Source organism: Ictidomys tridecemlineatus, chromosome 8 (genome assembly GCF_052094955.1).
Source record: "Ictidomys tridecemlineatus isolate mIctTri1 chromosome 8, mIctTri1.hap1, whole genome shotgun sequence".
NCBI classification, from domain to species: Eukaryota; Metazoa; Chordata; class Mammalia; order Rodentia; family Sciuridae; genus Ictidomys; species Ictidomys tridecemlineatus.
Window position 1 is genome coordinate 61,558,011 of NC_135484.1, and position 22,004 is coordinate 61,580,014.

At 32.3% G+C, this 22,004-nt stretch overlaps 1 protein-coding gene and 1 pseudogene across 4 annotated transcripts in view; both read left to right on the forward strand.

Moving 5' to 3' along the window:
- Ascc3 (activating signal cointegrator 1 complex subunit 3) overlaps positions 1-22,004 on the forward strand; it is a 340,007-nt gene that overhangs the window by 151,244 nt on the left and 166,759 nt on the right. For all 4 annotated transcript variants that reach the window (XM_078019561.1, XM_078019562.1, XM_078019563.1 and 1 more), the window contains one exon: positions 8,011-8,145. In XM_078019561.1, coding sequence (XP_077875687.1) covers positions 8,011-8,145 — 135 coding nt within the window. The remainder of the gene's footprint in view (positions 1-8,010; positions 8,146-22,004) is intronic.
- On the forward strand, positions 1,065-2,412 carry LOC101962036 (arf-GAP domain and FG repeat-containing protein 1 pseudogene; annotated as a pseudogene).

Sequence of the window (22,004 nt, forward strand, 5' to 3'; positions counted from 1 at the left end):
TTTCATTATAAGGGCCTTTAGCTTCCTTGCTTAAATTATTCCTAGGTTTTTGTTAATTCAATTTTTGGTTTGGTTTTTCGTAGCAATAGTAAATGGGATTGTTTTTATGATTTCTTCCTCATCAAGTTTATTATTATTGTAAAACAATGCCACTGATTCTTGTATGTTGACTTTTGTATGCTGCATCGTTATCAAGTTTTTTTTTCTCAGTGCTAATCTTTTTGTGGACTCCTTAGAATGCTTTCTTCATTCATACTATTAGCACTTTTTAAAAAATAAAATTGATTAATATTTAACATAGGTAGCTTTATTTCAGAAAGTATCTTTGACTTCAGTGTCCAGAATTTGGGGTTCTTTGAAAATGATTTATTTTAAAAGTTATTTATTTTTTAAGTCACTAACTTTAAATCCTCCTGTAGCATTAAAATACACATTTTTCTCAACAATTTTTTTAAAAGCAGACCGGAAACTGTTATATATCACTGAAAGATTTGCTAATTTAAATAAAACTATCCAGGAAAATTAATTATCTAGTTGAATAATTGAAAGTGCCCTTTATATACCATATTTTAATAAAGGTGTCAGTGAAAAGTATTAACTCAAGCTATATCCTATTATGAGTTATAGTCTTTTAAATTCAAATCTGTGCTTAAAAATGATTCTTGTGAAAGCTGATCAACTTTAACATTGGAATTTCATCATTATTTTTTGAGTGCCTACTGGTTGGATGAAAAGTAGTGGAGAATGATAAGGAGATTTCAAAATTAGTATACAGTACCCATGGAAGGAATGTAACTGGATAAAAAGAAATTAGGCTTTGGAATGTTATATCTGAGGCTAATTCCCTGCCCTGCTCTTGAATGAACAGAAAATGATTAAAACTCTGATCTTGAGTTTTCTCACCTGTAAAATTCCAATGAAATTAACTACCTCGTTATATTGTTAGTAGTAAGATTTATGTTGCTCCTAGTATGAGGCCTAGCATATAGTAAGCACTCATAAATGGTGTATTTTATTCTTAGTCATAATAATGGAAAGACCTATATACATCTTGTGGTTACACAATGCGTATGTATGAACAAAGTGCAGTGAGAGTGATTTATTTTCACTGGGGAAGTTAGATAAGGATCATTAGAACTGGGCCATGACGTTTTGTAGAATTTATACAGATAGAATTGGCAGTAGGACTAAGTAGAAAACATGGCCGAAGGCCTAGAAACATAATTCATGGAGATTTTAAACAACCAAGAAGAAATTAGTGAGGAGATAGCCAAATATTTCTATAATGCTTGGATTTCTAGTACATTTAGTAAAACCTACTTATAAAGGTTATTAAATTTAGCTCAGAATTCTGCAAATAGAGATTTTGCAGACTTTGGTACATTTGCACAGTCTAGTGGTTTGAGTAATTTTGGAGGTTTCCCACAGCAAGTCACTCTTCTTTTCAACCTCAAACTACAGGTGGAAATTCTGGATCAATAAATGCTAATTTTTCTCATTTCGATAACCTCCCCAAATTCTCAGAGCTGATTTTGGAACTTTCAATGCTTCCTAGAGTCTTCAGACAGCATCAGCTATTAATAAAGTTTCAGCAGATGAAGCTGGTTTACAGAAAACAGACAAAATATGCAATACTTGCTAATTTAGATAGTTTTAGTACTGGGCAAGGTGGTGATGAAAGGAGTGGTTTGGGGACCACAGGTAAACTCCTATTGGTTCTGTGGTTTCAGTTCTCAGTCATTTAAGTGTGTCTTCAGACAAGTATGCAGCCCTGGCAGAATCAGACACATTTTTAGTTCTGCTGCCACCTCCAGTAATGCATGTACTCTACAACCAATGCTAGCCATCATTTTTTGGAACAGCACCAGTGGATGCTTCTGCACAGACACAACCTGCTTCTTCAAGTGTGCCTGCTCCACTTGGACCTATGCCTTCCACAAATTCATTTGTTGCTATTGGTAGCCCTTCTGTGGCATCTCCTACAAATCCATTTCAGACCAATGCTAGATGAGCAACAACGGCACCCTTTGGCACTGCCTCCATGAACATGCCTGCAGGACTCGCCACTTCTTATAAGTCTTTCATGGCAGTTTCCAACAGCCCGCCTTCCCAGCCCAAGCAGCTTTCTCTCAACACAGAGCTTTTTCTCAGCAGCCCAGTGGTGCTGGTTTTGTGGCTTTTGGACAAACAAAGCCAGTAGTAACCGCTTTTAGTCAAGTTGCAGCTGCTGGAGTTTCTGGTAATCCTTTTATGACTGGTGCCCCCAAAAGACAATTTCTAATAGAAAACTCATCAACTAATCCTTTCTTTTAGCTTTATATAGACACTTTACTGAAATGAACTTTTATGTGGTCACATTACATCTCTCTGCCTCTGGCCCTGTTGTCATATTTCACTGATCTCAGCTTTAAACACAAGACAAGTCTTTTAAAATCCTGCATTGTGTGTTAAACACCAGGTAATATGTGCAAAACAGATGACTCCAGTAACAAATTTTAACTTCTAAAATGGCAGAAAAGGGTAGCAATATCATGTAAGTTAAAAATTGGCTAATATTAAGTTACTGCAGATACCACATCATTATGCTGCAGTACTGTACATATTTTTTTTAGTAATTAGTTATTTGTGCATATCAGTATTTGTAACTTTAACATATTGTTGTGTGAGAAATGTTACTAGGGAAATCGTTCAGCCAGTTTGGAGGTGCTGTCCTATATCTTGGGATGAATTAAGCATTGCTAGTGGAAATTTACAAAGTCAAAATTGGAAGGTTTTATTCATTCTTGAATTTTTCCTTTCTAAAGAGCTCTTCTATTTATGCATGCCTAATTTTTTTTAAATGTAGAGGGATACTTGTGTTTATAATAAACAAAGCTAATCATGTTTTGCCACAATTTTCAGGTGAAAAAATAAATGTTAGAAAATAAATTAGGAGTTTTATATTATTTAGTATAGTGTTAGATACACACACATATGCACATAAGTGAGGAATAAGTATTTATGTAGGTGTCAATTTGTAACATATACTATTCTATATTTAGTCTTTTAGACTAAATTAATTTGTTTTTATTATCCTAACTATGGTACAACTGCTTCTTACTTATGACAAAGGTTCTCACAGTTCTTTTTTTTTTTTTAATTTTTTTTTTATTGGTTGTTCACAACATTACAAAGCTCTTGACATATCATATTTCATACATTAGATTGAAGTGGGTTATTCTCACAGTTCTTAAACAAGAGTAGTAGGATCTCCTTGATATTTGTTGGAAATTCAGTTTCTTAGCTTGCCCAGACACAATTTATCAGAAAGGGTGGTAAGGTAATCTGTGTTTTTAACAAGCCTGACAGGTGAATCTGAAGTTTTTTGAAATTTGAGAGCCTTTCCTTTCATTAATATAGTGTTTTACTTACATTATGTCCTTTGATCCTTGTAGTAATCCTGTGATATATTATAACTCTTCATGTGTGTTCTTGGGGAAGTAAGGATTGAAGGGATTAAGTATTTCCTTCTGAGTTACACTGCTGTTCAGCAATATTCCAAAATAGAATTTTTGGTCTTTTTCAGATAATATGTTGCTCTTTCCTTTGAATATATTCTGAAGCAATTTTAGTTATTTTCCTATTCCAGAGTTTTGAATGATTGTTATCTGATCTTTTAAAATTTTAATCAATGTCTCATGTGAAGAACACTTTGACAAGTTTGATAACAGGACTAGAATTCAAATTCACATACTGTTTCTGCTAGTTTAATACTGGTTCCATCATATATTTTAAAAATGAAATGTCTTTTTAACTAAAAATAAATATGTAAAATAGTCAATGTCTCATGTGAAGAACACTTTGACAAGTTTGATAACAGGACTAGAATTCAAATTCACATATTGTTTCTGCTAGTTTAATACTGGTTCCATCATATATTTTAAAAATGAAATGTCTTTTTAACTAAAAATAAATATGTAAAATAGTCAATGTCTCATGTGAAGAACACTTTGACAAGTTTGATAACAGGACTAGAATTCAAATTCACATATTGTTTCTGCTAGTTTGATACTGGTTCCATCATATATTTTAAAAATGAAATGTTTTTTTAACTAAAAATAAATATGTAAAATAGTTTTTAAATGCATAACCTAACAAACCTGAAATTAAAAGTACAAAGAATTCTGTCAATTTAAATTCAGCTTCTTATGGACTTGAACCTCAGTATTTTAATTTTATTTTAATGACACATGCTCATTTAACTGCTTCTCAGTTACCAAAAGAATTTCCAAGATTGATTTGGAATTATTTCTGCCAAATGAAACAATGCTGTTTTGTTAATTGTAATTTTCATGAGTCTGTTTAAATTAATTAACCAAATTAACAAACCATAAAATCAAGTATGTTTATAAAGACCCAAAACCTTGTAATGACTTCTATTGAAGCCTCTAGACAGAAAAATCTTAAAAAGAAAAATAGGTTACTTTAATGAACAAGACATGATGGATTCTTTAATAAAAAGAAATTGCTACTTTAAGTTGTAACTAATATTTCTCTTGGCTACAGAAGAAAATAATTTGCAAAGTGATAAGTTGACAGGTCAGACTGAAATAATTAATGATTATTTAGGGTCATATTTTACTTTCCCTTATGTTCACTGTATCTTTATTTCAAAAGAATTTACATAATGTAGCATTTGCATTATGGAGAATAAAAATCTTGTCATATTATATTACCGTAGCTTATCTGGTAAATGATTTTGAGGCTCTACTTGTTATATAAAATACCTTTAAAAACATCTTTATAGTGGTGGTTTTATTTTTCTTTTAAACTTGTTTGACTTTGGGGAGGATAAATATGTAGTGTACTTATTAAATAATTTCACATAATAATGCAGTGATCTCTGTAGTTGTTAATAATTCAGTTTCTTGATCCCACCCCTCTTCTTACTCAGATGATCTTAGAAGAGAGCTTACTAATCTGTTTAAATGAGCACCAGCAGTGAATCTGATAAAGGAGTTCCTGGGTCTCAGTGTAAGAGAAAAATACTTCTTCAAGTTAACACCAAAGATACCAAAGTTAAATATTCCAAAAACTACTTTAGCCTCTGTTATGTACCCTGCTTCTACAGCCAGGTCAGGCTGTATATCCTAGTTTTTTTATTTCCTCGCAAAAAATTATACAGCTTGGAGTCTTGGAATATTGTATAACTGTTACTCAGTACAAGGCTTGGTACATCGTGGGTACTACATAAATATCTTAGGATGGATGAATAAAGGAGACCCACCAGCATAATGTTTAGAATTTCTACATTATCCTCATTCCATCCTTCCTTTGGTTCCACTGTCTAAATCATGTGTAGTTTTATTTTCTTTCTTATACAGATTTTCATGGAAGGTCCCATGTCTTGTCTAGACATTTTCATATTTCTCCTTTTAGCAGTATTTTACACATACATGGTCAGTAAATATTTATCAAGTAAAAATATTTCGTGTTTCTTTAAACCATACTAGATTCTCACCTCAGTGAAGGTAGGGACTTTAACTCTCTCTCTCTCTCTTTTTTTTTTTTTTTTAAGCTTTCTTATGGCTTGAAATTGACTATATGCTTAGAAACGTTTGAATGGATTAATAGGTAAACAAAATAAGAAGTAACTTTATTTTAATTTAAGTTTGCTTAAAATGTAAAGTTGAGGGTTACTGAGGTTTTATAGATAATAAATTTTATTTTTATGTGGAAGAAAAAAATCTACCTTGTCAAACTTGCAGTTCAAATGTTCCTGCCTTTTACAAGAGATAAAATGCTAGATTGTGACAGATTTGGAACTGGTGAAGCTTCATCTGGGCATTATGGTTAACAGACTTTTCCTTTTTACTTAGTCTTAAATAGATTATGTCAGTAATTATGAGAATATGATAATTTGATCCTAAATGTAGTCTCTTAACATTCTGTGAGGTAAAGATATTTCCTCTGGGCAAGCTAGAGAGCCCACAAAATCAGAGTTTTCTTTAGTCAAAAGTAAGAAAACAGAAGACATTTCCAAGTAAAAGCAACACTTTCTGAAATAAGTTCTATTAGTGTACTCTTTAAAAATGTTCATATAGATCAGGGATATAGTTCAGTGGTAGAGCATATGCCTTTTATGATCAGAGCCCTGGGTACAGTCTGTAGCATCATAAAAAGAAAAAAAAAAAAAAACATTTGTGCTTGGGATGTAGCTTAGTGACAGAACACTCACTGAGCACCTGCATGGCCCTGGGTTCAATCTCCAGTGCTGCAAAAACAAAACACACATATACATACATACACATATATACACAATTTACATATATGTATGTGTACTTATACACATACACATGTGTATGAATTATGTTTGTTTTGAAAATACTGTCAGCAACTGAGAGCTCTGATAAAGTGTGAAATCTCAAGCGTTTATACCTTTATTGTTAACTTCTGTTAAATTTTTCCAGTTGACTTAAATGCTTTTCTCTCCCTTTTTTCTAAATGCTTTGGAGATTTTTTTCTTTGAAGAAATTCTGATTTTTTTCCAGATTATCTTCTTACCTTTATGTTGAATGAATGCTAAAAGAATATTAGTTATTTAAACTTTCCAGTTTTGTGAATGATTGTTAAGAGACTTTACTCCAATGTGAGTTTTAGCATCACATATGTGAGAACATTTTCTTTGATAATTTATAGATTGTATTAGCTTTCCATTGCTGTAATAAAATACTTAAGATAATCAACTTAAAAACAGTAAAGGTTAATTTTGGCTCATGATTTCATAAATTTCTTTTTAGGTTCAGAAAGTCCCATTACTTTTGGTCTTTGGTGAGGCAGAACATTAAGTTGGAGACATGGTAGAATAAGCTGCTGACTTCATGGTGGCTGGAAAGACAGGGTTAAAAGAGCAGCTTTGACACATTTGAAATAATGCCCCCAGTGACCTAAAATCCCCATTTATCCTCACCTCTTAAAGTTACCACCACCTCCTGATATTGCCAAGCTGGACTCTCAGCCTTTAATTCTTGGGCATTTGGGGACATATAAGATCTAAGTCAAAGGATTCCACACATGGCCCCCAAGGGCTTATGTCCATCTCATTATGCAAAATGCATTCAGTTCATCTCCAAGAGTCCCCCAAATTTTAACCATTCTAGCATTGCTCAAAAGTCCAATTCCAAAGTCCTCAGAGTCCCAAGGCCAACTCAAAACTTGAGTCCTTAATAAAAATAAAAATAGAAAAAGGTTACATACTTCTAAAATATAGTGGTGCAGGGTAAACATTCTCCTTCAAAGAGGGCGGAATAGGAAAATAATAAGGAGCAATCAGACCAAAGAATACTGAAATGCAACATGGCAAACATTAAATCCTAGGTCCCCATGTCTGGCATCTGGTGCACACTGTGGCAAGATGTGGTCTCCCAGGAACTCGGGCAACCCGACCTCTTCAGCTTTGCTAGTTAACAGCTCATGTGGCAACTCTTTCAAGCTGACCTTGCAGGCTGCCTGCAGTTTCCCTAGCAGGGACACCTAGGCAAAGTGTGAATTCACCTGAAGAGAATAAACTAAGGAAACCATTAGCAGTCTGTATTGGCTGCCTGTGGCTATGTACCTCCTCTCCCCTGCGTTTCTTTTATGATCTCCACCTTCCCCACAATTACTTCATTACTATGATAAAAATAATTTTGCTTTTTCATTTGGTCACATTATTTTTTCAAATTTATAGTATGAATAAAAGCATTATGAATGACGACTTTGGAAGAGAAATGCACAAAATTAAACATATTTTATAGAAACCATCCATTAGATATAAACCAATTTATAGGCCAATAATAAAGCCATGTTAAGGATTTTTGTTTAACCTGCCTTTATTCTGTATATACTTTGTTCAAAAACATGGCAATGTGGGAGAATTCATACATTGGAATTTGTTTTGAAAGATTTATCATTGATTATATAAGATGATTTTGTATTGAGATATAATTTAATGAACTGGAATATTAAATAATCTATTTTCCTTTATTGTAGGTGATGGTGTTTGTACATGCTCGAAATGCCACTGTAAGAACAGCTATGTCTCTTATAGAAAGAGCAAAAAATTGTGGCCAGATATCCTGCTTTTTACCTACCCAAGGACCTGAATATGGACATGCAGAAAAACAGGTAGGATACAAATTACAGCAAGCAATAAGGAACTAAAGCAAATAATGTGCCACAAATACCTGGTATTTTACATATGAAATATCCATCATCTACAAATTCTAAGACATTAATTTTATAGATTTATTGACTTTTTTCTTGACTAAATGATCTTTTGAAAGGTCCCACTACTTGATGTATTCACTTATCACTTCTTTTAATGTGACTTAATAGAATACTTATTCCTGATTTTTAAAATATAATTAAAATGTGAAATGCAGTTAAATTTCAAAATTATGTTATCTACCGGGTTTTTGTTCTTTTAAATAATTAATATTTTAAATTAATTTCTCAGTTTCAACTTCTGAGGTTAGTATTGACAGATATAACCTAAATAAACAAAAGGTCTTTAAAAAGTGTAAAGGAGCCCTGAAGCCAAAAAGCTTGAAAACATTACCTTACTAATTGTTGTATGCTCAAATAACTAAAAAGCCATGGGATCACCTGCATTCTAGTTCGAAAATCAGATCCTCAGAATCTCAGGCTTACCAAATAAGAATCTACATTTCAACCTGTTTCCCAAGTGATTGCATGCACATTACATTTAAGAACTATTCTAGGTAATTTGTGCATTGGTACTCTTAAGATATATAGAAGATTTTATTTAATTATATCAATTTAATAATTTACATCAAGTTTGGACAAACTATGACAAAGGGCCTTGGGTGAAAATCTATTTTTGTAATTAATGTTTTATTAGAAAACAGTCAAATTTATTTTTTTATTATTTATGACTGCTTTCTTAGACCCACAGAGGGAAGAATTGAGTACTTGTGACAGAGACTGTAAGTTACTCTCTGTCCCTTTGCAGAAAAGGAATGCTGATTCTAATTTAAGACTATGAAAATAAATTTTAAATTTAAAAATCTTAATAAAAGATAATTTTCATAATTGTACTGTTTTTTTTTATTTATTTATTTTAATTAGGTATATATGACAGCAGAATGCATTTTCATTCATTGTATACAATTGCAGCACAACCTTTCATTTCTCTGGTTCTATACAATGTAGCATCACACCATAACTGCAGTCATACATGTACTTATAGTATTGATTTCCATCTCATTCCACCATCTTTCCTGCCCCCATTATAAGTTTTGTTTTACAATTTCATTTTGACATTTTAAATTCTGAAGCCAATGCCAGTTGTTTTGAATATCAGATTCTCTCAATTTATAACTGTGAAATTTATTTTCTTTATTTTTTTCACTTTATAAAATATTTTAATAAATAAATTTATTATATAGCTTTGCATTCTTCTGATTATTTGTTAATCATGAATTTATTAGTTTTTGAAAAGTCAACGTGGTATTTGCAAATTCTATTTTATTTCTTTAGAAATAGAAAGCAGCCCTATTGGGTTTAAAAAGCCAAGCTTTGAGAGCCACCTTGTGGATTTCTGGTTACTGCATACCTCTTAGTTCTGAGAGCTATTGGTATTCTGTATAATTTATGTTCTTTTTCTAATTTTTGTAATAATATTTAACTCTTATTGAATGTTAACATTGCTTAATATAATTAAATCAGTCCTCACAACAACTGATGGTGGAGATTGGTTCTATTTTTCCTTGATTATGGCATATCTGTATTCAAATATGCATGGAATTTATTCTGTGACATATAGTTACAATTTATACAGAAATTTTTATGTTGTGTTTATTTAAGGCAGTGTCACCAATCACAAATTCACAGATCACTATGCTGATAAAGAAATAATACAAGAAATGGAAAGATTTAATACAGTTGGGGTAGACTTGAAACTACCTACTTACTATTATATCTTTTTTAAAAAACTTTTTTAAAAAATATTCTTTTCGTTGTAGATGGACACGATACTCTTGTTTTACTTACTTATTTTTATGTGATGCTGAGGATCGAACCCAGTGCCTCACTGGGTTATTAAATAGCTTTTCACTGAGTATGGAACCTCAGTGGTGAGGCAAGGGCTCTGCCACTGAGCCACAACCCCATCCCAGGTTATTATATCTTTTGCATAATTTTATTATATTTGTTTTTTATCCTGATTCAGCTGTTACTGGATTTAAAAAAAAATAAGAATGAATTCCTAACACATCTGTTGTATATATGTTTTCAAGAAGCATTGTCTTGCTTACCATTATATTCCCATCCCTTCATGTAGTGTTTTTCTGATAGCAGGAACCCCCGAATTACTTTTTTTTCCTTGCTTTTATTATTCTAAGGCAGACATTATAATAGGTGCTTTCATTTTAACTTTCTCATATGATCTACACTATTATTCTGTCCTTTAAAGATTTTTATACCCATTTTATAGATAAACTAAAGGGAAGAGTAAATAATTTTCCCAGATACTTCTATCTAAATCATGATTTGAACCAATATGACTCTGAAGTCCACCGTTTTCACTATACTGTGTTCTATTTATTTAAAAGCAAAAAGATTGGATCCCATATGGGACTTCCTAAAGTCTTTAGGGTATTGAGTTGTGTTTTCTTTTCTTTTTTAATGAAATAGAAGAAAATTTCTTCAACATAACCCTTACTTCTCCTAAAGAGATTTTAAAAAGTGAACCTTTTCACAGTGCATATTATAACAAAAGATAAAATAATCTTGCCAAGTGTAGTGGTGCATACTTGTAATTCTAGCTCCTTGGAAGGCTGAGACAGGATGATCCCAAGTTCCAAGGTCAGCCTGGGCAACTTAGAAAAACCCTGTCCCAAATGGGCTTTAGATTTAGCTCAGTGATAGAGCATTGCCTAGCATGTGCAAAACCCTCAGTTCATTCCTCCATATTGCAAAAGTGTGTGTGTGTATGAGAGAGAGAGAGAGAGAGAGAGAGAGAGAGAGAGAGAGAGAAAGAGAGAGAATTTTCTGAATGCTTTCTCAGAGTCCCAGAATTTAATTTTTTTTTTATTGGTAGTCATATTAACTTTCTAACAATTCCAAGGAAGCTATTATTGCAGTGATAAGAGATATTTCTTTCTACATTTTGGAAAGTGGGAAATTAAGCACTCAAAACATTAAAATGAAATTATAAGGTACATCTGCAAGTATAGTACATAGAAATTTAGCCTCATGACTCCTGTTAATGGAAATACAGTTTAATCCCTACTGTGCCATATTTACTCTACCTCAGAGTGTTTAACATACCATCTCAAATTCCTCTCTTAACAAGAAAGACCTTTAAAAGCACTTCTTTATAGTTTTATTTAATATGATATAACCTTGTTTGTTTAAATAATAAAACTCCACTAAGAAACCTTCTATTTTCCCTTCTGTCTCTCTTAAGATTCCCCTAATCATTCCCTTCACTATTATGAAAGTCACCCTCATAAGAAAATTCACCTCTATTTCTAAGTCATCCACTGAACTAAGAAGACAGAGAGAGAAAAGTGAAAAGCGAAGGGCCCCAAAAGTAGCTTGCAAGATAGAGATGGAACTCAAGGTTTCCTCTGGAAAGGGAGTATCTCATGAATTCCAAATGAGGCTCAAAACAAGAAGTTGATAAAAATCTGGTATGATTTTAACTCTAGAGGCTATAAGACCTCAGGCATCTAAACATTTCTGAAACTTACTTTCTCTTCTATCAAATGGAATGATGATGGAGTATTTAATACCTATTTTAGTGGAGTTTTATGAGAAACAAGTGGGATGGCTTTGAAATCATTTTGGAAACTGGCTGAAACTGATAAGACTTTAAATATCATATTGTAAAACTCTATTTTTAGAAAACATATTGATAATGAAATTTTAAGGTGGTGAAAGGATAATGAACAGTATGGATTCAATTTTCCTAATTTACCCTTCATAGTCATATTTTTTGTATGTTTGTTTGTTTTTGTGTTTGTACTATGGATTGAACTCGGGGTACTTGACCACTGAGCCACATCACCAGCCCTATTTTGTATTTTACTTAGAGACAGGGTCTCACTGAGTTGCTTAGTGCCTCACTTTTCCTGAGGCTGACTTTAAACTCTCAATCCTCCTGCCTTAGTCTCCCAAGTTACTGGGATTATAGGCGTATGCCATGGTACCCAGCATAGTCTTATTTTTTTACCATCCCTCTAAGATACTGTCTCAAGCAACCTCCATGTAAAACACAATATACCTCAAGGAATAGTAGCAGCTTATATTTGTAAATGTGTCAATAGGATGTAGATATTTTTATTATTGAGCCATTGTTTTCAGTTATGATTTTCATTTTAAGTTAAATGGGTATTTGAGTTAGAATCTTCATATTCTGTTTCATTCAAGATATCAGACAAATCCATATTGTTTCCCTCTTCAGGGACAAAATTGTTCATAAGTCTTTAAGAATTCTGATATTGTATCTAGTATTCCCATCCATCTCTGTACTGAATTCTTTTGACTCATGGTCCAGTCATATCATGGGCACTTTGATTCATGGGTACTGAGTATATATATTAGTGATATTGAGAGTTTTAGTTTTAGTTAAATATGGTCTGTCATGCAATAAGCCTAATGAATGTAGTTACTGGGAGTATCTAAAAGTTAAAACAATAAATACCCTCAAGTTACGTTGAAATATGATTTTATGACTTTTTATTATCTAAATCTACAATAATCTTCGTAATTTCATAGATTCAGTATAGCTTTTACCTAAGTTGAAGGCAACTAAATTGGTGGAACTTTGCTTAATACTAATAGCTTTTTCTTTTTCTGCTTCAACAACTTAAGAGTATCACTAAGACTAAATATAATTAGAATTTTCTCTTCCTGGAGTAGATGATTTCTGTTCACTAAAGACAGCAGCAAGGGTATGTGGTAGTTCACTATATTTTTTAATTTTACATCCAAAATATTATCTTCTCAGAGTTATTTTTTTCCTTAGCCATGTATCCTACCAATTTCATCTACCTATCCTACCTTATTTCATCTTGGAAGCTAATATAGTAATTCTGCTGTTTCAGCCACATAGAAAGGTTATCAAAGTTTGTTAATATTTTTTAAATAAAGTCAAAAAATTAGTAATAAATATCACTGACTGCTTAATTGGCTTTTTGGAAATATGATTTCTGTTTTCAGTGGAATAAAACCTTAGCTCTAAGGAAACTTGTTTTAATTTTGACTTAAAAACTCTAATGTAGCTTTTTAACTCACTTAATCCACAGTTTCTTCCCTAAAAAGTGAGTAGATACCTATATAATGAGATTTTTATAAAAAATAGGGTAAAATGTACCTCACTTAAAAAACAGAACACATTCTATAATGTTATCTATGACCTTTGAAGAGGTCAGAATATAAAAAGATAACAGCTTTAAAGACTGTTGCTGTCACCACATTTAAATTTAAAGCTTTTTGGGGTTGGGGTTGTGGCTCAGCGGTAGAGTGCTCTCCTAGCAAATGTGAGGCCCTGGGTTCGATCCTCGGCACCACATAAAAAACAAATAAATAAATAAATTTAAAGTTTTGGAGCAACAAAAATAATAATGAGTTGTAAAAGGCAGCAAACAGGTTGGTAGAAATACTGTTTACAACTACAATAGATTAGTTAATATTAACATCTTAATATGTGCATTTATTAAATTTAATAACTAAGAAATACAGCTGCCAATAAATGAAAAGTAAGCTAATGAATGAAAAAGAAGAAATAAAATGAGTAAACAAAATTTGGATGAAAATATCATTAGATGAAATACGTTAAAAAGATTATATATTCTTAACCCAAATAAATTGTCAAAAACTAAACATTTTAATGTTCAATTCTGAAAATGATTTGAGGATTTAGCACACTCAGATTTTCTGTTGTATTTGATTAGTTCAATCCTGTTACAAAACATTTTCTGGCACCTTTAATCTTGGTGTCCTAAAATTGGAAATTTTTTTAAATGAAAAAAAAATTGAATGAAAATTAAATCTACACCAAGATTTTTATTTCAATACACTATTTATAATTAAAAAAACATAGACATCAAACATATATAACAGTAGGGGATTTCAAAGTATGGTCAGCAATTCAATTAAATATTGTAAATTAAGACATTATTTTAGACTGTATAATAAGACATTCAGTTTTAAATTAACTTGTCAATACTAATTTAATTGATCATGTCTTGAATGACACTCTAAATATTAAGTGATTAAACAAGGCAAGGCCTCTACCTCTGAGATACAGGCAACTCAACAGGATTTAGAAATGAATATGTACATACATATGTACTATGTAAATCAAGAAGTGTTACTGCTTAAGAAAAGGAAAAACAGTTCAGTGGGAACACAAAAGGGAAGCAAGTAAGTTTAAGCTAGTGGTCTCAGATTTCAATAGACATTCCAAGGAGAAAAGAAGAAGACCATTAAAGGAAAATACTAGATATATTCAGAGAATAATATCTAGTCATTGGACTATAAGATGCACAGAGGGCTAGGCATGTAGATTTTGTTCAGAGCATGGAGGACTTAACTTGTATGCTTAGTTATGATGCTGTTGAAGACTATTGAAGAACCAAGTTTTGTGATGTGAATTCAAGTGCTAAAAAATGGAATTCATTTTCTCTTTCAGAGAGGAGAAATTCACCAAACCCAGGTGTTCATTTCACATGGCTTACTTTGATTAAATGAGACACTATTAAAGAAGGGAGTAACAGTGCGATTTTCTCCTTATTCTATTACTTTTAAGTAAATTTTTGTTACAACAACTTTTGTTCCTGTACTTTAAAATGTATTTTAGAAACATAGAATTGATTTGTTTTGAAAAAATTATACATCTTGTGAAGGAACCATGCTGTTTTTTTGGCAGGGGGAGCATGTTCATTGCAATATTTGAAAATACCTGAGTAGGGGAAGCACTATAAACACATACAAATTAAATAAATAGTGTTATAAATCCCTGGGGATACAGAAATTTGTAATGAGAAAATTTTAAGTTTAAAATCACATTTCAGTTTGTTTTTTCAATTATTATTTTTATATTTATTTAAGATAACCAGATGAATAAAGAGTATGAAAATTGTAGATGAGATTTTTTTTTTGCTAACCAAGATGCTCTCTGGAATGCTAACTTGTTACTATATTATTGTACTGTAGTAATAATCAGGACAGACCATGTGGGAACCAAGACCATCTTTCAAGGGATATATCATGGAACAGAACCTATAGTACTTCCTTTCTCCTAAATAAAAGTGAATAATTAGCACAGCAAGATTGATATATGGTAATTGGTTATGGGGATTAGGCTATCTGTGTCATTATGAATGACTTTATACACATAAACCTCAAACTGTTTTTGCTGGTGGTCACTCAGCAAATGTTTACTGAGTATAAAGTAGACACCAGATCAATAAGTGTCAAGATGAATAGACTCTGCTGACAACCTACTTATAGTGGATTGAGGAAGACATGCAATCTGTCATTCAAAATTCAGTAAAATAAGTTGCTCTTCATAAAGTTTAAATACAAAAGAATTTTGTATAAGAAATTAGGTACTTGCCAGAAATTCAAGACTACTACTAGAACTTTTGAATTTAAGAATTAGTCACCATGATAATGATCAGCAGTTAAAAAGCCACAGCTGTGACTACATACAACTTCTAACATTCATAAACACACAACATAATGGTATTCCATTATAACTTTCAAATCTCATATCTCTAAGATCTTGCTTGCCAGAAAATGACATAGTAGGGTGTTGATTATCTTTTCACTTCTATAGTCCAACTCCTGTATGGATACTTTAAAAATTTTTTTATTTGTTCTAATTAGTTACATGTGACAGTAAAATGCACTTTGATACATCATATATAGATGGATTATAATTTTTCATTCTGGTTTTACATGATGTAGAATCCTACCGGTCTTATATGTACATAGGTTAAAAATGTCTGATTTATTCTACTGTCCTTATCCCTATATCCCTTTCCTCCCTTCACTGACCTCTACCTAATCTAAAGTAACTCTATTCTTCTCTAGCCCTCCCTGCATTATTGTGAAATATCATCCGCATATCAATCAAAATATTCTGCCTCTGGTTTTCTGGGTTTGGCTTATGTTGCTTAGCATGATATTCACCAGCTTCATCCATTTACTTGCAGATGCCATAATTTCATTCTTCTTTAAGGCTGAATAATATTCCATTTTCTTTATCCATTCATCTACTGAAGGGCATCTAGGTTGGTTCCATAGTTTAGCTATTGTGAATTGAGCTGCTATAAATATTGATATGACTGTGAAAATTTGGGCCTACTTTTCCTTCCTGTTCGTACAATACAGGAAGATTCACTGAGGAATGTGAGAGTACATTTTATGGGCTGTTTAACATTCTTTGCTTTAGAAATAATGCTTAGGAAATATTTTGAGGAAGAAACGTAGTTGTCCCTTTATCCTTAAAGACTTAGGATTCTAGAAAGACAGAGTTTAAATTACTAATTAAACAATTTATTTTAATTACACTTATAATAATAAAGAGGAATGAAGTGCTAAGAAAAGTAAGAATTCTCATATTGAATTATATCAATAATTCAATAATAAGAATTAACTGATCTAGTGAACAGATGACTAATGGACCTTATGAAGGATGACAACTGTCATAAGATGAACCTAATGTAGTAAGCAAGAACTAGATCATGAGGGCTTTGTAAATCATGTTCCAGATTCAGTATTTTAGGTAATGTTTAGAGCAGTTGGAAGAAGGGCTTGGCTTGAACAGTATTGTGCTTATAAAAAAAGATCACTACAGTGTCTGGAGTTGTAGCTCAGTGGAAGAGCACTTGCCCAAATTCATATAGCCCGGGTTCAGTCTCTAGTATCCCCAAAAGTAAATTAATAAATTTTTTAAAATATGAAAGTATCATTGTACATAGTCAGGACAAGAGGAGATGGGAAGAACAATTAGGTGAATTCATGGAGAAGTATTTTGGAAATATTGATAGGACTTGGTCATTGGACTTACAGAGTTTGAGATGCCTGTGTACTTAGAAATGTTAAATAATTATCTGGGTGGATATGAGTCTTGTATATCAGAAGAACATTCTGGTTTAGAGAGAGGATCAGTGACAAAAGATCCCAGGACCAATTCTTAAGAACTCTTAAGATTAAATACAGGAAGATGAGCCAGAAAGGGACTTTCCAAAGGAGTTTAATGTCACAGAGGCAAAGGAAAAGTGTTTCAAGGAGAAGAAAGAGACCATCTCTATGGAGAGTTGCTGTGAGTGGCCAAGTATATTCACTGTATTTGGCAACATGAAAGATTGATGCCCTAATTTAGAAGCTTTGTCATTCACATGGTGGGGAATAAAACCTATATAAAGTTGGCTAATAAGTGTTGAAATTAAAAAACTGAGTGTAACTATCAATATTGCTAAGTTTGCTTATATAGAAAAGAAAAATGGATAGAGTCTAGGACCATAGACATGTTGTCTTTTCGAAGTGGAGGTGATCTGTTAATATTTGTGGGAACTATCCAAGATAGAGTGAGAATGAATTGAAAGACTTAATTCTTTATACATAAGAGAAAGAGAAGAAACCATGGATTATATATAGGTTCAGAGAAGTCAATTCCAAAGAACCAAAGGAGAGATTTTCCTTCCAAGGGAAAAGGGTACCTAAAAGGGTAGGTTCTGATGGAAGTAAGTTTATAGGTAAATGTGGGAAGAAAGAGTCTTCTGGTATCTTGTATTTTCTTTATGAGTAGGTGGTAAGGTTATTCTGTGAGAGTTAAGGATAAATAAGGTGGTCAGAAATTTTCAGAAAGTAGAAATTTTCTACTATAAATATTGTGAGTCATATGAAAAAAAAATTACTATAAAGAAATTACAGGACTGCTCTTTAGTGTTAAGGGCTTGTGAGATTATAGTCTAGAATAGTCTAAAGTTGCCATTGTATACAATTTTTCCTAAGTGCTAATTGTCCTGGATCCTCCAAGTTTGGCATTTTGCCAGTCAGTTATGACAGAAGGGCAGATGAATTAAGAAATTGGCAAGAATGTGATTGAAATACTAGGCTCTGCTATCTAAGCTAGAGAAAGAGTAAGAATAAAGGCCAAGTTGGGTAGGAGAAGGGTATTACTGTAATACAGCTGATAAATAGAAAGAAAATAGAAAAATTGTGATCTTTAGGTATCATTAAGGACAAAAGTGGGCTTAGAAAAATTAGTTTGGCAAACTTGAAATATAGGAGGCTTTAACCAGAAATAGGGATGTTTGTGCTGTTGATTCTGGTAGTATAGATGGGGATTGATGGCACTACCTCGAGTATTGTTATTGTTGGAGCAGGGGAGATACCACTGTAAATGAGGGTCTCAAGGCCATAAGGAGAAGAAATTTTTAATGTCCCCATGGAAAATGCTGTAAGTTAGATGAGAACAGGAATTGGGGTAGAAAGAAAGACAAGGAACTATAGGTGCCAAGTCTCTGCTGGATAACTTCGGGTGACAGGTGACATAGCTTGATGGAATGAATCTTATAGGGCAAAGATTTTAACAAAATGAGAGTACATAATGGCCTGGAAATGGTGATGGGGAAGAGAAACCTCATCTCCTACCACTTGAGAAGGCTGCATGAGAATCCATAGAAAAGATCCAGCTTTTAGTTAAAGCAAGGGGGGAGAAAGGGTTGATACAGGTTGTAATATAGATGGGGGATATGGTTTCCAATAAATGAGTGGTAGGTATAGCGAAGTTTCATATACTAGAATGGAAGAATAATAGAACATGAAATTGAGTCAGGAGAAAATAAATACTAAGTACTGTGGGGGCAGTGGCATAACAGATCTTTGATCCCATTTTCATACTGCATATGAGAATAAGATTCTCTGAAATTAGATCCCTAAAATGTTTAACATGATTGTCCAAAATCAGGATCATAACCTGATTTAGAACAACTGGTTTTACTGACCTAGTGAACAGATGACTAATGGACCTTATCCTACAGGGATAGGAGGCATAATGGGTTTCCTTCTCATAGCCTCAGGAGTAATAGAGCATTGAAGATTTTGGTTCTTTTGAGTTGTCTCAGTGAACAAGGTTTAAAGTAGAATAAGAAAGGCAGAAAGAGCGATAGCATATTATATTCCCTACATCTTTAAACTCCTTTGTCAACATAGAAGCTAGATATTATTTTATACTAATAATACTAGCAGGTTCCTTAGTAATAACTCAAGTCCACTGTCTCAAGCTGATTAACTTTATAAGCATTACATGGTAAGATCACTTTAAAAAGATGATGTTGTAATTCTTTTCCTAACATTGATATGGTATAATGACTAATGATTATGGAAAAAGAATGGTATCTTTTGAGAGACAATATTTACCTCTTTCTGCCTAGATTTTTAGTTTTTAATCACTACAGTTAATTTATTCCTTCCTTTTAGTTTAATAGACTTGAAATAATTCATATTAAAGCATACCTTATTGAAATAAATGACCTCAGAAAGCTTACAAAAGTATTGTAAATTATTGATTCCATTTTAGCATGCTGTTTCATTAGGGGTTTGTATTTGAACTAAGGCTTTTGTGTTGATTCTGTGTACTTTTTGGTCTTATGGATTATTTTTTTATGTTTGATTTCCTTTAATATCCCCAATTACTTGCTGTTATTCATTTTTAAAAATCATGTTGCTTACTGTATTTGTGCTAGTTTGGAAGTCAACTTTGGGAAGTGGTTACATTTTAACCTTATTTTTAAAGGCACTGGCACTGACTTTTTATCTCACCAGTAGGAAAAAGATATATAAATTCACTGAAGGAAGTTCCACATGCTTTCACTGAGGGAAAAGAATATAGTGTCCTTTGTGTGCTAATGCATTATCTTAGCAGTTGCCCATTCCATTCTAATTTTACTGGCTTATAAAACCCTATGTGGGAATTCACTTGTGAAAAGTGGAAAGATAAAGTCAGGGGAAACCAAGCTTAGACAATTCTTTTGTGCTGAATTTCCATGTGTAGAAACACTTTTATCTAGTAAGTGTAGTATTGGATCTCAAATGGCTTCCTGGGAGAATCCAATGTCTGTTCAGACAATATGAACAAGATAAATTATGTCTCTGCAGCTATTCAGAGGAAAAAGCCTGGGCTCCACATAGCGCTGGCTCTGGAGATCCAGGTGGAAGAAGCAGTGATTGTTGTGAAACTCCACAGAACAGGCTTCATTTTGTAACAACAGGTTTAGCTCCATAGCTCATCATCTTAATCATCTCTTTGCCATTCATTTCTCCAAATGCCACTTATGGTTACAGTCTTCCTATATTTCTCATGAGGAAAGCTTTTATAAAATGACTGTTGTGTTCATTTGCATGTGTGCTTGTGTGTGTTAAAGTAAATAAATTGGATCATGTTAGATACATATTTTGTCCTATTTAATAATATATCACAGAGATCTTAACAAATCCACATAAAAGATTGTTTCAGTCTTTTAGCAACTGCATAGAATAACATGATGTGGGTATTAAAATAATTCATTTACCACATCCTACACTGATTAATACTTTTGAAGTTTCTAATTGTCTTTGTTAATAGTACTGCAGTAAACATTCTTCCTCATACTCTTGGTCTTTACAGCTGTATACACTGGGAAAATTCCTAGAAGTGGAATTTATCCATCATGCAATTCATACATTTAAAATTTTTGGTGAATGATTCCTAATTGCCCACCAGAGAGATTATTTCAGGGTATATTTCCTCAAACATCTACTTGTACTCATATAACTTTATCAACATTGAACAATAAGAGGTTTTTAAGTTTATGACAGCTTAGTAGAGAAAATTTGTATTTTATCATGATTTTGACTTGCATTTCTTTAATTCTGAATGTAGGTAGGCATTTTCTGTATTGATCATTTTTAATTTTTTCTGCAAATTGTTTATTCATATCCTTGGTTCATTGTATATTAAATTAAAGGCGACTATATATATTACAGAAATTTTTTCTCTAGTTGACCTTTTATGATTATTTGTAACCATGTAGAAATTCTGTATATCTATTTATATTCTCTGGGTTTTGTGTTTTACATACAAAGCCTATACTTACTTCATCCATGATTTCTTAGAATACTTTTTAAATTATGTATTTTTTTTTTTTTTTTACTGTTGAGTTCTTGATCTATCTGGAACTTACTTCAGATTGTAATGGGCCCATCATCTCTTTCAAAATATTCCTGTTTTTTCCTTTTGATTTTAAAATTTAATATGGAAAATACTCATTTAACTGAGTCAATTTCTATGTCTTTTATCTTACTATTTCTTCCTTTCAGTCAGGTACTAGCAATACAAATACAAGTACATCATTGTCATAAGTGACAGTATTGTAAATTTTGTTAAGTCTGTGGTTTTAACTTTTTGCATGTGCTTTTATTGCAAACACAACATATTTTAAAATTATTTGTTTATTAGTCTTTTTTTTAACCAGTCTACAAATTATTCAATGCTCACACTTTGTCTTAAATTTCTTTGTATTCCTAGGATCTAGTATATGATAAATGTGTGTTTCTATTTAAGTGACCTTTCCTTTGATTCTTTCTTTTTTTTTTTTTTGGCTCTTTTAGCCATTTATTTATTTTTATTTACAGTTTATGTTCAATGCAAATCAGTTCCATAACATGAGAAGTTACTATGAATCAAAGCATAAATACACAGACACAATATATAATCCAAATAGATGTACAGCATTCAGGTCTGAAGCAAAGGGGCATGTTCATTCACACACACAGTAGCTTTAGATCTGTTTGATCTGGTTGTTCCTGTGTAGGTTTTGAATGATGAGAAAAGGTGATTTGGGTTATCAAGATTACAGTGGCCATATTAGATACTGGAACATTTAAGCATCAATATGTGACCACGCAAACAAAAGATTTCAGGGAGTGTGAATTTTTCAAAAGGTTTCTGTGTATCAAGGCAG